Source organism: Tachypleus tridentatus, chromosome 6 (assembly GCF_004210375.1).
Source record: "Tachypleus tridentatus isolate NWPU-2018 chromosome 6, ASM421037v1, whole genome shotgun sequence".
Taxonomy (NCBI): Eukaryota; Metazoa; Arthropoda; class Merostomata; order Xiphosura; family Limulidae; genus Tachypleus; species Tachypleus tridentatus.
This window is the reverse complement of record NC_134830.1, coordinates 83,547,783-83,565,756: the sequence shown is the minus strand read 5'-3', so window position 1 is coordinate 83,565,756 and position 17,974 is coordinate 83,547,783. Positions and strand designations below refer to the sequence as shown.

At 36.7% G+C, this 17,974-nt stretch overlaps 1 protein-coding gene across 1 annotated transcript in view; it reads right to left on the bottom strand.

The window, feature by feature from the left end:
• Positions 1-17,974, bottom strand: part of LOC143251655 (uncharacterized) — a 104,758-nt gene that overhangs the window by 75,559 nt on the left and 11,225 nt on the right. Inside the window, exon 5 of the mRNA XM_076502916.1 lies at positions 3,432-3,587. Within this exon, the coding sequence (XP_076359031.1) occupies positions 3,432-3,587 (156 nt within the window). The remainder of the gene's footprint in view (positions 1-3,431; positions 3,588-17,974) is intronic.

The window sequence follows — 17,974 nt, the reverse complement described above, 5'->3', positions numbered from 1 at the left end:
TAAATTCTGAACATAACTCACTAAAACTTCATGACAAGAGTACAAGCAAGAGAGTTTATATGCATCATACACCAAAAATGTCAAATGCAAAGATGTGTAAAATTACAACAGAAACATTTTCAACCAAAATCAGTTCACTATGGTAGCAATTATAAGCATAAATGCAGTTGAGGTAAACATCCTAAAAGTATTACAACATGCTGGCAAACATTCAAAATCTATATTTAAAGTGCTGCCCATTGGTAATAATGTAGTCTTGGATGTATCTGACATGTACAATTTCTGATAGTTCACCATTAACTCCAGTATGTACAACTTCAATATATTGCTCTATGCCACTATCATCACCAAGTACAGTTTCATAAACACATTCCTTCACTTATCCCATTAAGCCAAAGAAAAAAAATCTGAAGTGAAAGATAAGAAAATTCAAATGCCATGCAAAAGTGTGATCTAGCAACTTATGAACAGTTCCATCAAAATGTGGTGGTGCACCAGCATGTTTAATTGCACAATATTCAAAACAGGAATGAGCAAGTACCTAGAGCCTCCAACACTACTTATTGCAGTCACATAGGGTGTTGGTTTTCCTTAACCCTATTATTATGATTTTTTTTCTGGTTGGGGTCAAAGAGCATATCAATACATTTGTAGACAAATTTTATTGTTTGACTATTTTATGAATTTATGTCAGAAAGTTTGATATCAAATTGTAGATTATAATTTAACATTAGTTAATATCATAATTTAAAAGTAAATATTAAAATAAAACCATTCTAAATATCAATTTTCATGCATTATGCTGAATGTAGCTTTGGTTTAAATTAGAAGTTTGTGATATCGCAATACAAAGTCTGTGTTTTTTTTTTTAAGAATTACAAATTCAAATTACTGATACCGGCAATATAGAATGTAAAATAAAAACATCCTATCTTTTCAATTTGCTGAAACATCACTATATTTAATGAATTAAAAACAGTGGCCTGTCACCTCTTCCATTTCTAAAAATACTTGCTTACATACACCCACTTCACTCTTTCATATGTTTATAACTAATAAAAAACTCAGAATATCCCCCATATGGTTTTTCAGCCTCTTGAAGGTGGAAAGTTCCCCAAGTTTAATTCTTTTGATTCCAATCTTAGAAGAAAAGGATAAGTGAAAATGTTCAAAAAAGCTATTTTTAGACCCAAATACAGTTTGATTAGTAAGTCTGATAAATTACGGTGAAAGTTTGTGATACTGGTAATTTATAACTTTTTGTAATTTCAGGATGCATACCAAACACCTAAAAAATAAATTTTGTTTTACATCCTCCAAGTGTGAAACTCGGCAAAACTTAGCACGCAAGGTACTGCATGCAAGTACAAACGTCATTATGATTACAATCAGTAGAGATTGTTGTTTTCTATATTTATTTATTTACTGTTAAGAAAAATAATTGAAATTTAAGAACTTATTTGTAAGTAATAATAGTATGCATAAATATGTAAGGTAATATAACCAAAATATGCCTGTATTATTAAAATTCTACTCCACTAGAACAAAGCCAAAACAGGACACTTTCTAAAGGCTAGTTTTATAGTACTGGATATGGTACCATGAGTGCAGATGCACCATTTCATTGACATTTCTGTAATATTAGTCAGACATCATAGCTGAAAAGGTCAATAAAATAAAAAATATATATACAGGACTGTAATTTTATAAGATGTAAGCTATTTAGACTAAACATGCATGTTTTTGTGTTATAGTCTGTAGTAATTCTAAAATGACAAGAGTTAGTTATATCTGTTTCCTAATTTTTTATGGTGGTTACAAGATCAGTCAAATCAACCAAACCCACACAGAAATATAAAAGTGAAAATAACAGATAAAATATTTTTTATAAAAAAAATTTGATAATTAGAAGTTATCAGGAGGATACAGAGATTTTGCATGTGAGATTTGACAATTTCCTAAAATCAAATCTTAAAATCAAAATTGCTTTTTAAATGTTGATTATCCGACATGCAAAAAAAAAAAAATTGCCCAACCAAACAGTTATTTAAAAAATTTAATATTTTGCATATAAAAGCCCTTTAATGTTTAGTAATAACCTGAAATTTTTTTAATAAAGATACACATACTATAATAAAGGTTACAATATAAAAACTATAACAAGCACAAAATGGTTAAGGTCAGCCCCTATGATTGAGCCTGTAGTGAGAGAATATGATGTACAATTCAGGTACAAGTAGTTGTTTGTTCCATATACCATACCATACATTTATATTCAAATTGATGGGTAGTATTACTGAGCCAATGCAGATCAAGGGTTTGCTCACTAGTGAGTTTTATGAATTTTAATAGTTCCATCACAAACAAAATAGTCTTTGTTTGTCCATATAGTGTTATTCCAGAGCCCTTAATACTCCCTCATTTATCTCAGGAACATTTTGCACATGTATTTTTTGAAATCTTCATCATGCAACCCTTCAAACGAAATGCATAAAACCTTTTCTGCTGAGCACCTTAACAACAGGTGCTTGAGTAGCCCCAGTAATTATAAAGAACTTTGTGGGTTCTGGTATCCAGATATGTGTGACAAATGTCTATATGTCAGCTTTATTATTAATATTAGTTTTTGCTCCTTGTCAGATCAAAGAGTCTACACACATACACATAATTAACTATGAATTTGAAACCTGCATATTAATATTAATGTAGCTGACATTTTAATAAACAAATTGCAAGAAATTGCCCACCAGTGCTAAAATGACAAGAACTTTATAAGCCATGAGGTTATCCAGATACATTTAACATATATCTTAGCATACTCATATTTGTGTTAAATTGCACTTCCCATTGTGATCATAAATGTGTTCTTCAAAATTACATAACTTTACACATAAACCCCATTCATGTGTCTATATAAACTAGTACATTCATACCAAAATGTGGATGGATTTTTATTTATGAATAATTATTTTTAAAGGAAATTGCCCAATTGGTACTATATTATAATACATTTAAGTTTATTTCTCAGTGAAGACAATGACAGAAAATTAGTTATATTAGTATCATAAAACATCTAAATTTAAAAGCTTTGGGTACAAAATTAAAGGTCCCAGAAATTATAAAAATGTGTTTTACATAATATAACCTGCATATTAAATTTCATGCAAAAGGATATAACAATTTGAGTTACTTTATAAAGCACTAAATTGGGTCTGCTTCACATGTATAAAAAAAAACAGAAAAACTAGTTTCTGCAGTGTACAGTAAATCAGGTTTGTCGATTTTTAATTTTGTAATAGAGCAAAACATACACAAAATTTACAATACATACATTTTCCAATAATCTATTTCAAATTTTATAAATCAAAGTGCTTTTAAATATACTGTAGTTCTTCACAAAGGTTTCTACCAAATTTTGTTTTTATATCTACCTTCATCTCCATAACTTTGATCATATCTTCCTTTTCTTCTAAAATGAGACGGAGGTTCTGTTCAAGATGAGCTTTGGCTTGTTGTTCTAGCTGACACTGTTCTCGAAGTTCACCAATTCTTCGTAATGCCTTGTCTTGACTTTCAGTGAGTGCATTCTGATCTCCATAACTTTGATCATATCTTCCTTTTCTTCTAAAATGAGACGGAGGTTCTGTTCAAGATGAGCTTTGGCTTGTTGTTCTAGCTGACACTGTTCTCGAAGTTCACCAATTCTTCGTAATGCCTTGTCTTGACTTTCAGTGAGTGCATTCTGGAAAAGGAAAAAAAAAAAAAAAAATATAAAATATAAAAAGAAAATTCAGCTTTGTATCATATTAAGTCTTGGAGCTATGGCTTATTAAATAAACCAATTTTTTTTACGATTTTGGGTTTTCAGGTGATTTTACAGCCTCACTGTGCAAATCCTAAGAGAGATAAACTTGGTTTGAGACCATTTTTGAATTATGTGGGATTAATTCAGTCAGTGTAGCAAATGTCAGCCTTCTATCACCATTACTCTTGCAGCTTTAAGCAACCAAAGTTGCCCATAAATGAATTCACCAAAAATAAAGGAAAATTAATTAAATTTTACAGGGCTGTAAATCAGAAACTATTAGAGATATTGATCTAATCTTTAGTAATTTTTCATTATATGGGTAGATGAGCACATGTGAATTTTTTCAAGGCATTCTGAAGGGGTCACCTGGAAAATTTTCCAAAATCTGGATGATTTGACATGGAATGACCCAAAAGTTTCTGATAAGCAACACCAAACAGCCTGAACTGGAAAACAAGAGCCAACTGGGATCCAAATGATCATACAGATGAGAAACAGAAGGTAGGTAGACAGGAAAGTATGGTTTCCTTCCAAAATGGCTGGAAGATTTGGGAAGAAAAGATTTGTTCTGAGGAGTATATAAAAACTGTAAAAGAGTCTGAAAAGCATTAATAGTATAGACATTTGATGTTAGTGATGGCAGACAAGGAGAAGGAAACTAGTCCAGGAAGAAAGACTGCACACAGAGTAAGAAGCAGATGGCTAGAATGGGGCACATATGAGAGTGTGCATAATCAAAGGTCTCAATCTGGCATCAGAAGTTGAATGAGGAGGTTAGAGGAAAAAGAAGAAAAGGAACAGAATGGAGATAGGGAAAAACAACCTGTGGTACTGGAAAAGGTGAAATGCAATGGACAAGGTTTTCCAATAACCAACAATGATAAAGACTGGCAAACTATGGATTAACAATCAGAAAGGTGGTTACCAGTAGGATGGCCAGAAGAAAAGGAGTGACAGGTGAACCAATAATGAAAGATCCACCTCCTTTGTTGATAGACAGACATAATGGAAGGACAATAGGAACTTATCAAGAATTCCACATGATCAGAGTTTGGCCAGATAGGTAAAGATGGAGGAATGATGTTCATTGATGAAAAAGAAATGTATGAAATTGAAGTAACAGAGAGAGTTACTAAGTAGGGACCTTTTGGGTCTGGATACTGAGCAAAGAAGCACAGGAAACAAAGGTTGAGCTGGTCAAAGTAGCATCAACAACAGGATCCTACAAAAAGTGTTGTGTATCAAGGGAAAAGACAAAGAGGAGGATAGGCATACAGAAAGAGGTTAAGTCAGAGCTAAAAAATGAGGAACAGAGAATGAGGAGAGAGGAAGCCTAAAAATGAAAATGGAGGAAGAAGCATCTATAAGATGTGTCCACTGAGAGAAAACCCTCTTCTGATTGGACCCAGACTGGCCTAAAAAAAAAAAGGCAGTCCACCAATAAAGGTCTTATCCCACAGCAAATGACAGGCAACAAGGCAAACCTGATATGAGGGCTCACTAAGAATAGATCCAACACCAAAAAGTCAAGGAATGGATGACTTCTAGATGGTTGAAGTAGGAAACAACTCTAATACTGTTGAAATAGATCATTAAGTAATTAGGCAGCAAGGAAAAAAATTTGATTATGCCTAACAAACAAAAGGAAGTTCAAACACTGATGTGCAATGAAGCCACACTCTGCATCCAAATGTCAGAATTCAATTCTTCATCCAGAGAAAGAAGCATCAGTGTAAAGACATCTTGTTTGGAAGTTGTTAAAACATTTATAGTAGTATGGGCATGGTCCAATCACCATGACAATTTTTATTGGATCCTCAAGGTCAACTAGAAGAAGTGTATGTGTATAATTCCAAAATAATGAGAACTTCATTCTTCTGATGAACCTCTTGCACCAAATGAAAATAAGAAACAAATCCTGGTGTCCATAAATGACATAATTCATAGGCAAAATGGAAAAGCTGAATTCAGCTGTGACAAAAAATTAAGAAAATGTCCAGAAGTACCAAATATTGAGTGGGAATGAAAAATAACTTAGGTCTCATGACAAGCCACCTCAAATGAGTAACTTCATGCATAAGAAGAGAATAGACCAATAGAAGACAATCATCCAAGAAAAGAAATACCAGCCCCAAGCTGTGAATATGGAAGGTACAGGTCCTCACAATACAAATGAATACAACATAGGCCAATGCTACATTGAGGGGAAGAGCAAGGAATCATAAATTTCAAATACAATGGGAGATACATAGAAAACATATGGTGAATGGGTCAAGAACGATACTTAAAAGGATGTCTGACACATTAACCACAGTCAATCACAAAATGAGAAGGACCATAAACTAGGTTGGAGGGAGAAGAAAAAGAAATGGCAAGAGAAGCAAAGAGAAGAGGAGAGACAATGATGGAAAATAAGAAATAAAACCAAAAGAAAGAGAAAAAAAAAGGAGATGAGTTTGCACAGGGTTATATATGTATAATAGGCAATAACAAAAGAAGCATTAAGTTAGTCTCCTGATAGAAGGATAATGAAGAAACGAAAAAAGCCTGAAACCTCAAATGAGAAGGTTTGAGGTAGATTAATCAATAAAAAGAACAGAAGTAAACGGCAATGTCAAGAAAGAAGAAAAACTGGAAAAGATATCATCTGTCCTGACTTTTAGTGACCATGTCCAAGAGAAAGAAAGACAGCCCAATAAAGACCATATATACAAGGTGGAGGAAAATATAGCATAAGAAGGAAGGTAACTAACAGAACATCAGGATAACAAAGTAACAAGAAACAGAGTAGAAGTGAAACAGGTTAAGAAGGCAATGAAAAGAGAACAAACTCTTCTGTAGTAAAATAAAATACTTATACAAAAGGTGGAAGCAGTAGAGAGAATACAGGGGATGGTGAGTAAAATTGATGGATTGATTTAGTATTTTATGGCACGAAGCAGCTAGGCTATTTGTGCCAAATGTCCAGCAAAAAGGTAAAAATAAATTAAATGTAGTAAAATTCATAAAAGGAAACAAAGATATAAACAAAACAGCAATTAAAAACAGAAAATGGCATAAAACCAATGTTAACATCCAGTCTACAAAGTTGTAAAGGATTTCCTGTAGCAAAATAGTAATGATCATAACCCACCAGGAAGACTAACAGGTAGGTACAAGAACCACAATCAGTCACCTGAAGTTGGTCTTTCCAGTCCTGGTTCCAGATTATGTGTCATTATGGCCAGTACCAAAAGGTAAAGTAATAAAAGTGTTAAAAGACATGCAGCAAAATTGTAATAACAACTCGCCAGGACGACTAACGGGTAGTTCAAACGAATAGTTCAAACAGCAGTGTTAGTCACCTGAAGTTGGCCTTTCCAGTCCTGGTGTCAAGTTATTTATTGTTCTGGCCATTTTCTAATGTCAAATTGAACTAGAGAGATTGAGACTCTAAAAAGGGAACCACAATTAAAAAGGTGTAACGAATAAATATCAAACACTTAAATGAAGTTAAAAAGATTAATGGCCATTAAAAAACTAAAAACTTTATTAAGGTGGACAGTGTCACCATCACCAATAACACTGTCCAATGTTACAGACAAAACCTGGGACAGAACATGTTTAAAATAGTGCCGTCGTTGAGAGTTGTAATGATGTCAAGAAAGTAAAATGTGGCTTACAGTGATTTGAGTGTTATACAAACTACACACTGGTGCATCAGTTCCAGATAAAATAATACAATGAGTTAAAAAACTGTGGCCAATGCGTAGTATAGTTAGAACAACTTCCTCCTTCCGAACCTTATGGAAGCTAGACGGCCAAAGCCCAATATAAGGTTTTATTTGAAAAAGCTTGTTGTCATGTTGCTCACTCAAGTAGACTGCCAGCTGGCACGAAGCTGAGCCTTGAATACAGGACCATAGTCCATGTACGAAATAGGCACAGTGGTGATAGTGCCAGAGCAGAAAGATTTAGCTGCCATGTCTGCAAGCGCATTCCCTCGATTACCAACGTAGCCTGGTATCCAGAAAAACTGGATAGAAGTATGTTAATGAGAAATGAGCCAGTCAGTTTTGAATATCAGCAAGAACAGGGTGTGAGCCAACGTGAAGTGATTCCAAGGCCAGCAGAGAACTAAGGGAGTCAGTATAAATAGTGCAGTCAGAGTACTGCTCAGCTTCAATATGATCCAGGGCAAGAGATATGGTGCACAGTTAAGCAGTGAACACAGAAGCTGTAGAGAAGATTCTGTGAACAATCACTGAACCACAACAAACCATGGCAGAGCCCACAGAATTACCTGATTTTGAACCATCCATATAAATTGGAATGGAATGATTATTCAAAAGATGTTCAGTAAATAAAAGACGGTACTTCCAATCGGGAGTATCTGCCTTTTTCAGATGACTTAAAAAAGGGTCACATTTGAGGGCTGTAATAAGCCATGGAGGGATGGGATGACCAGTGGATTCTGCAATGTTATCCAAGGACAGACCCAATTCATCCAATTGCACCTGGATGCGAAGGCCAAAAGGAGCAATGGCAGATCGTCTGTTTTGAAAAGTAAGGCCCACTGAAGAAGGAAAACACATCCCCAAGTGGGATGCTTTGGTAAGGAGCAAAGTTTCAAAGAATATAGTAAAGACAGTTGCAAATGGTGAAGTTGCAGAGAAGGTTTGTGAGATTCCACGTATAAGCTCTGAACTAGGGAGGTGCAGAAAGCCTCAGTGCAGATTTGAAGTCCTTGATGACGAATGGGGTCCAGCATCTTTAAGGCTGAGGGTCTGGCAGAGCCATAGACCATTGATCCATAGTCGAGTTTTGAATGAATAAGAGCACGATATATCTTTAACACAGAACATCAATCCGCTCCCAAACTGGTGGCAGAGAGGACACGGAGGATGTTCAGTGCTCTTGTGCATTTGACCCGTAGCTGCTTTAAGTGTGGTATAAAGGTCAGCTTACGGTCAAAGATAAGCCCCAAGAACTTGGTCTCAGGGACCACTGGCAGCAAAACTTCACCAATACGGAGTTCAGGATCACGGTGAATACCCCGTTGGCAGCAAAAGTGCATGCAAACGGTTTTAGAGAGAGAAAAATTAAAGACGCTCACAGTAGTCCACTTCAGTACATGATTGAGGGCAGTTTGTAGTTGCCGCTCAATATATCTCATGTTCGACGACTGACACGAGATGTGAAAGTCGTCGACATAGAGCCCGTTTGCAACAGTTAGAGGGAGTTGTTCAGTGATGGCATTTATCTTTATACTGAAAAGTGTTACACTAAAAACACAGCCCTGAGGGGCTCCAAGTTCCTGTAGAAAAGAAAGGGAAAGTGTCAAACCCACACGAATATGGAATCTCCTGTCCATTAACATTTTTTTAATAAAAATGGATAAATGGCCATGTAATCCATATATATATGGAGGTCTCACAAAATGCCGTACCTCCATGTTGTGCCATAAGCCTTCTCAATGTCAAAGCATATTGAAACAAAATGTTGGCGTTTGAGAAAGGCTTCTCTGATTGATGTTTCAAATCAAATTAGGTGGTCCGTGGTGGAATGCTGTCATCGAAACCCACATTGGGTGGGCGAGAGGAGGTTGTTTGATTCAAGGAACCAAAAAAGATGAGCATTAACCATCCTCTCTAAGGTCTTACAGAGACAGCTTGCCAAAGCAATTGGACGGCAGTTTGAAGGAATCTTGGGATCTTTCCCAGGTTTAGAGAAAGGTAAGATAATAGCCTGGTGCCAAGCATTAGGAAAAACATCCTCCTGCCAGATCCAGTTAAAAACAATTCGAAAAATATGAAGAGAAGCAGGAGAGAGATAGCGCAGCATGTCATAGTGTACATCATCAGGTCCAACAGATGTACTGCCAGACCGATGAAGGGCCATTTTCAGTTCCACCAGTGTAAAGGGACAATTATAGTCAAAGAGACAGTCAGTTCTAAAGGAAAGAGGTGAACACTCTGCCCGAGTCTTGATGGCCAAGAAGGTGGAGGAACAAGCAGAAGTGCTAGATACCCGTCAAAGGCTTTCACCTAGAGTATCGGCAATGCTCCAGACATCAGCTACCTCTTGACCATCAGAGAGTAAGATGGAGAGGGGGACAGAATTGTAGTGCCCACTGATCTTTCGAATCCTGTCCCATATGACCTTGGAGCTGGTGGTAGAAGATATGCTAGTTGCAAACTTAATCCAAGATTCCTTCTGGCTTTGACATCTTACCCACCTAGCATGTGCACGGGCCCACTGGAAAGTGATGTATGGAATATCTATGGAAAGTATCCCAGGCCCATTTTTGAGCCTTCCATGCCAAGTGGCAAGCAGGATTCCACCATGGACGAGGATATTGTGGAAAACGTGTCGAGGTTTTGGAAATACACTGAGCAGCTGCTTGTATAATACAGTTAGTTACCACTGCCACACAGTCGTCTATTGATGGCCGATGCACGATGGCAGGATTAAGTTCTGTGAGAGAAGTGAAAATGGACCAGTCTGCCTGATCCAGCTTCCACCGGGGCATCGACCACGGCCAGTCTCTCTCGTAAGTATAGGAAATTGATCACTGCCTAGTGGATTATTGTCAACCCTCCATGAAAAATGGGAGAATAATGAAGGGGAGCAAACCAAGAGATCAATAGCGGTAAAAGACTGACTAGGTGCATGAAAATAAGTGGAAGAATCAGTATTGAAAAGAGATAGATTGTGACCAGAGAGCATACGCTCTACAGAGCGACCCTTCCTATTAATAACAGCACTTCCCCAGAGAGGATGATGTCCATTAAAGTCCCCCTGGATTAGAAATGGAGACGGAAACTGTTCAACGAGAGCATCAAGGTCTGATTGATCATATGTCTCTCCAGGGGACAGGTGGAGAGAACAAACAGTGATGGTATGACCCAAGGAAACACGGATGGCTACGGCCTCCTAGGGTGTGTTGAGTGACAAAGACAGGGTGGGCACATGCTGATCAACCAATAGTGCCACCCCTCCATCACACAGCCTGTCATTTCTGTACAGAGAAAACTGTCAAATAGTGACTGTATCAGCAGGTTTTAGGAATGCTTCTTGTAAGGAAAGACATACAGGATGTTAGGAAGCAATCAGTGTTTTGATATCATCCGGATTAGAACGTAAACCTCTACAGTTCCATTGTATCAAGGTGGCCATTTTTAATGATGGGTAGGCAAAGTGGCTGGAGAACCCTTCTGTTTACGACCACATCTTTTTTCCTTACTGTCTTTATATGGAGGAGGTCTATCAACCTCCATGGATCCTGCCCTGGGTCGATTGGGCAGGTCTTTGTTGTTGGAAGGGGATTCCAGTGACTGAGGATGCGAACAAATGATTGTTTTGCATCATGGGGTGGGAGAAAAAGGTGTATCAGAAGAAATGCCTGTATTTGAAACTGAAGAATGTGGATCTTGAGATTAGTTGGAATGTATGTGAGGAACAAAAAAGGGTGTAGAAGTCGATTCATCAACCTTTTTAACCATGGATCTCAAAGGGCTTTTCATTTGTTTTGAAAATGGTTCTCTTGGAGGCACAGAGAGATCTGTCTGCACTCCCACTGTAGTTGTGGAACGAAGTGCAGCAGCATATGTCCGAAATGGAGTGGCAGACAGTAATTTCCGAGCCTCAGGATAACTAATGTTATGAGTCGTTTTCAAATGCTGCACCTCTTTTTCCTCCAACCATTTTAGGCAAGAACGAAAGTAGGAAGGGTGGGAACCATTGCAGTTGACAGAATGTAGGTCCGTGTGACACTCATAGGCATCATGGTCCTCGCCACCACTACGAGCACATGCCAGGGAACCACGACAGGACGTCTTTGAATGGCCAAACCTCTGACATTGGAAACATTGAAGAGGCATTGAAATGTACGGCTGTACCCTGCAAATTAGATAATCTGCCTTGATGGTGGCAGATGCACATGGTGATGTAAATGTCAAAACGAGGATATTTGTCAGCAGTGTAACTCCGTCTGTGCGAGTGGAGATGCGCCTCACTGCACAAACTCCTTGAGTGGAGAGACTAGCTGGAATCTCTGACTCGGGGACATTCTTCAAATCCCTCTCAACAATACCTCCTCGTGATGATTTCAAAGTAGCATGAGGGGTAATCTCAATAGATACATCCCCAATTGCCTTTGAATTCAAGAGGAGTTCAGTGTTGGGATGTGGATGTTTCAACCAATGTGTCTCCAGATCAAAGCTTCTTTACTGACTTTGGAGAGCCAGCAAGTCCCTCTAGTCCCTTCTGAAGTAAAAAGGGGAACATTTGCCCAAAAGGTTTTTCTGAAAAAGAATGTATTTTTAAAAAATGGGGTACAGGTGTTACAGATGTTGAAGATTGCTTCTCAGAGTCTTCAAGATGTGGTCGTTTACCTATTGACTGTTTTTTTCCCTATTTTATTTAAATTTTTTGTTGAAGGATCCATAAAGGAAAAAGGAAAATTTTGGTACCCATTGATCCCACCCACCATTGAGCCCTACGAGGGGACGCACTACAATGTCATGCAAGGACATTGCAGCAATTTTGTGAGCACTATATCCAAATACCAGCATCAAAAACAATATCCACAACATTCGTTGAGAACTTCCAACACTGGTACTTGGTTGACTCTAGCCCAAGTGGACCAGTCGATTGACCCAAGGGGGGCCACCCAAAGGCCGCCTGTCTACAGGAATTCATGGCCAAAGTGGTGTGTTAGGGTTGGACCCCTCAACCACCAGGATCCTCTCCTCCCCTTCACGGATCGCCATGCACAGCAAACACATGGGTGGATGTTTAGATCCCAGAGGAGGTAAACTGAAAGAGCAGAACCTTCCCTGGGAGGTCCCCTCACCACAGGAATCTACATCTAGGAGTGGTGAGTAAAAGACAAATACAAGAAAATGAAGAACCACACAGCAAAACAGAAAGTAAGGGACTCATTCCCCAAGTGGGTCAAACAGATACTAAAAACAGAGAATTAGGAAAGGAAAAATGCCTAAAAAAATGGAAAATATTAATGAATGCAAGAATGATAAAGCATTTAAGTGTGAAAGACCAGCTATAAAGGAAACATTATAAACCCTAATAGCAAACATGAAGGAAAGGCAATGTAAACACCTAGAATTGCTATCATAATGTGAAAAATTCAGAAATATTAAAAGATACAGGTAAAAAATAAGAAAAGCAATATAACATAAAATAATATCCACAAACAGACTGGAAGGTTAAGATTATTTCTTAAATTGTAAAACACTACCCAGAGTAAATCAGGTTAGATATACAGTCCAATTAGTCATTCACAAGGGACTAAGCATAAGTCATAATCATTTGGGAATTTACGATAAAAATTTCAAAGGTTCTGAAACAATAGCCACAAACAGGAAAGTCAATGTTTGTTAACAAATGCAAATCTCAAACTGAATTCAAACAAAGAAATTTGGAACATCTGTTGAAAGAAATACCAAGGACACACAAAATTATCACAAATACATAGTTACTGCACATAGGGTCTAATCTCCCTTAACCCATTTGTCAATCAGATTCTTAGCAGCTTTATTTGTTCTTACATTTTTGCAGATAATTTAAACAAAATTGGTAGGTATGGCTAAGCCCCTGACTTTTAAGTTATAATTATGCATCCTTAAGACAAAATAAGAAAGACAGTTCTAGAACAACTATTTTGTTGTTCTGTAGAACATTTTATACATAAAAATGTATCTGTGTAAAATGAATGTTTAAACAATTTAGTCTTGCTTCCATTTACAGCAAGTTTATAAATTCTATCAAATACTCTTTTTCCATTAAAAACACAATACAAACAGTACACAACAGAAAAATAGCCACTATATGATCAATATAAAGCTACAAAAACAACATGTAGATTGATTTTTTTAATCAGGCTTCTTTGCTTCATATAAAAAAAAGTTGTCTGTCTGACTGCTCCTTCATGCCCTTGTTAGTACCTGGCTTTCTTGAATACTACAACACTATTTCTCAAAATTGGTAAAAATACCTTCAGTTGTTCATCACAGTTGTGTAAAACAGAATTTTCAAGGAAAAAAAAGTTAAAACTAAACTGTATTCAGCAGTGTGACAATATAATGCTACTTTAGGCCCAGAGTTACTTAAAACAGCCTTATAGGCTTAATCATTTGAGGCCAAAACAGTGCAGATGATATAATTTTTGTGTTTTATATGACCTGAATTTGACTTAAATAAGGTTTTATTGCTCATTACTCCCAATGATAGCACTTTTCTTTCTCTTTTTTCTTGTTTATTTTTCATTTTTTCTTCACTGAGCCTAGTCACATCCCCCAACTGTCTGCAAGCAGTAAAGGATGGTATAAATATGGGATGTTGTGGTCTTAAGCACTCACATTTTTCTCTCTTATCTTGTTTTATTTCTATTCTTTCTTACTTTATTTTCTTTACATTTCAGGCTTTGCAAACAGATCTTAAAACTGAGAGACAGTGTATCCCCACTACTGTACATGTCTTACTGCCACAGTCACCTCCAACAACCAGGACACATCTTACATTCCACATTACAGCCAATGTTGTGGTGACTCTTCTTTTGCATAAAATTTTCGTGTTTTTGTTTGTATTACATGTTCTATTCCATCATAGGATTCATCTCACTGTTTGTAATGCAGCCCTTCCTTTTTGATGTAATTATTTGCTTAACTACTTAGATAATATTTATGATTAAATTACATAAACACATATATTTAAAAAAAATAATCTACATTTATGTGCAAATGTTTAGGCAACTATCTCATACAGTGCTAAATATCAACTCTTTAAATTCCTTGCTGACAAAAAAGTTTCCTCTACTTCATATTAAAAGAAAAATCACTAAAATACTTTGTCATAAATATTTGAGAAAAATGTACTATCTTTGAAATTAATACCAATTCTAAAAAGAAAAGTTTAATATTTTCTTTAACTACAAATGTATTTCCAATAATACTTACCTTCACTGACCATATAGCTATTCTTCAACATCATTCTTGCCTATCTAAACATTGGTCTTGCATGCTATAGTCTTTTATAACCCACTTAAATGCCCTTGGTAATATCCAATTTGTAAATTTCTCCACCCTCATCAATGTGCCCTCTCTCCTGGTAGTGTATAAGCACCTTACTTAAATAATGTAATCACTTTTTCAAGTCTTGCACCATCTCTTACTGGAGAGTGTCAGCAGAGGTAAGTATTATTGGAAGTACATTTTCAGTTATGGAAAATGTTAACTTTCAAAACATACTTACTATCCACTGATAATACAGATAGAATCCTTGGGCATGATCCAACATCTGGAACAGGTATGTTCTTCACCCAAAACTGAGTTCTTATATCAAGGGTGGAATAGCACAGGAGTAATCATTACAGGCCAGCCCCAATGACAGCCAAGGTTCCACAACTTTAGGTTAGAGTTAAGGGGTCTTGGTCCTTATCTCTCATGCTGGTGCCTAGAACTATTGGACTGCAATGTTAGAGACATATACTTACTTTTGACTGGATCCCAATCTGTAACCAGAGTGATGCATTTAATACCACCAGAATCATGACAGGAAAGTAAGCATTACCAAAGTTGACAAACTTTCTCCTCCAGAAGGAGAAGTCCAAAAGCAACATTCCAGGCTTGGAATGACGGGATCATGTCTGACATCCTCAACCAAAGAAGCAGAACTCTTCTAGTCTGGAATTATGAACATTCATCCTCATTCCCCAACCAAGTGTGTAAAGAGTATTCCACATACCCCTGAAATTATGAAGAGGATGTGGAACCTGTGCAAAAACAAAAGCCTATAATAGAACAATTTCATGTTTGGAATTATGAGTAGATAGTGGACCTCCTACCATGAATAATATACTGAGGCAACCAGATAGCATGGTGTCAAATCTGAAATAGAATCACAAGAAGGCTCCCAAGCCACCCCTACTAACATCTGGAAAAAACATCCAGAGACCCAGGTAGGTAGGCCCTGCAAATGTTGCCCTGTTCTCCAAGAATGAATGAATGCATTCTGACACTATGGAGGAAAAGCCTCTGACCACCACCCCAGTGACTAGAAACTAAATGTGGTAAGAACTACCTAGTTTCACTGGTAGAATCTGGGATGTAATGCACACTGGGGAGTCTCAGTGAACAGTGCTCTGAAAACAGTACAATAGGTGAGCAAAGTTCCCTAAATTTTTAAAAGTAAACTGACCTTGATTTATCAAATCTGATGATCAGCAAGGACAGGCACAATTCATTTTAGCTTTACTCATAAGTCTTGATAATATAATAATACCATCTGGTAAATGCCCAGATGATCTTATGAAACAATTTCTACAGAGCCTGCTTCAACAGTAGTAAGAATAATAAGATCAGTTGCTAGTGTGGAATTGTAATGAGAAAAGCACACTTGTCTGGGCAACACTCACCACAAAGTTGGATCCAGTGAAAGCAAGATGCAAGGAACCCTGGAGAATAGAGATATGACTATGACAAAAGTACTCTCCCTTCTCCTCATAATCCAGTAGATTTTAATAAGAATGATCATGGGATAGGGAAAAACTCCTGGAAGAAAGCTGTTCCAGCACATAAAGAAGGTGAGAGAAAAATACTGGGACAAACCTGATTACTAGCCCATAGATGTCTTTGATTGGATAAATGAAATGGCCAGCAAGAAAACAAATGTCCTGAATCAACTGAGATGCAACTTGGAAGATCCTTCACTTGTAAAGAACAAAACATACAAAATGAGTATTTGAGAATCCACCTCTAATAAAATGGAGAAAATCAAGGGAAATTGAGGGATCCCATGAAAAAAGGTCAAGACAATCACCACAATATGAGGTAAAGTGAGTCACATAACACTTCAATGCCTGACAGACCAAAGCAAATTATTAGATTACAATTAGTGACTGAGGTGAGAAATAAATGGCAAAAGAATTGCAGAGATGGATGTGTAACTTTCCCTAGTTGTCAGAGATGTAGAAAAGAAGGATATAGCAGGGCCAAAGGGGAGAAAGAGAAACTTCTGCAAACATGCCAACAACTAACTTACTGTCAACAACGAAAAAATCAACAAAGAAGAAGTAGACAAGTAAAATCCCACATTGTCACAAATTCAAATGATTAATAGGAGAAATGGAGTAGGATCTTAATTGGACCTGTGAGAAGCTAACATAACAAAGAAAAATACCAAAAAACAGAATCCAAATTCCATTAAGGGCAAAAACATAACTTCAGAATTTCTACGAGAAAATACCCTAGGTCAAATGAAAGTCTCCATCTCTCAGCAGATAAAAACATGGACAGCTCCAATCAAAAGTAACCACCTATGTTTATCTCAGAATGGCTGGTATGGGTATTAACACTTTTACTAATAAAGCAAAGAACATTTCGACCTCCCAAGATCATCTTCAAGTTAACAAAGAGTTTACAACTGACCATTGCTGATCACATTATAGGGAGGAAAGTATAAATGGGTATGGAATTAAATTCAGGCATAATGAAGTTTAAACAGATAATACACCACACAAAGAAACACAGAGGACTTGTACTTCTTGTATAATTGCTGTGTTGAAGTAGCAGTTCTTATATAATACATCAAGAATAAGTCTTTTGTGTTTATGTACTGTGTTATCTGTTTAAACTCTAATATGCCTGAACTTAATCCTGTACCCACTTATACTTTCATCCCTAAGAAATGTGTCCAGCAACAGTCAGTTGTAAACTCCATGTTAACCTGAAGATGACCTGTTCTCTGCTTTATTAGTAAAGCATTAATGCCCATACCAGCTATTTGGAGATACATTTTTACTTCAAGATGGTTTCTCATCATCAAGAATAACTCCCTATCTGTTTCATAAAAGAGATGCTAGATAACAGAAGAGGAGTATAGAAGGTCAAATTATCCACCTGGCTGATAATAATGTGGGAATTCACATCTTATTTCTTTTTTAAATGTATATATAGATTCTTTTCTTAATTATAATTTGAATGAAATCCATAAGGTGGTGCAAAAATCACAACCACAGGACAACATGAAACACTTCAAAGAAAACCACAACCAATGCTTTCCTGAGAAAAAGTAATTACATTATCTAAGTGATACATACTTTCCTTAACAGTATAGCTATTCTTGGACATTGGCTTTGCCTATCTAATTATTAGTCTCACTTGCTCC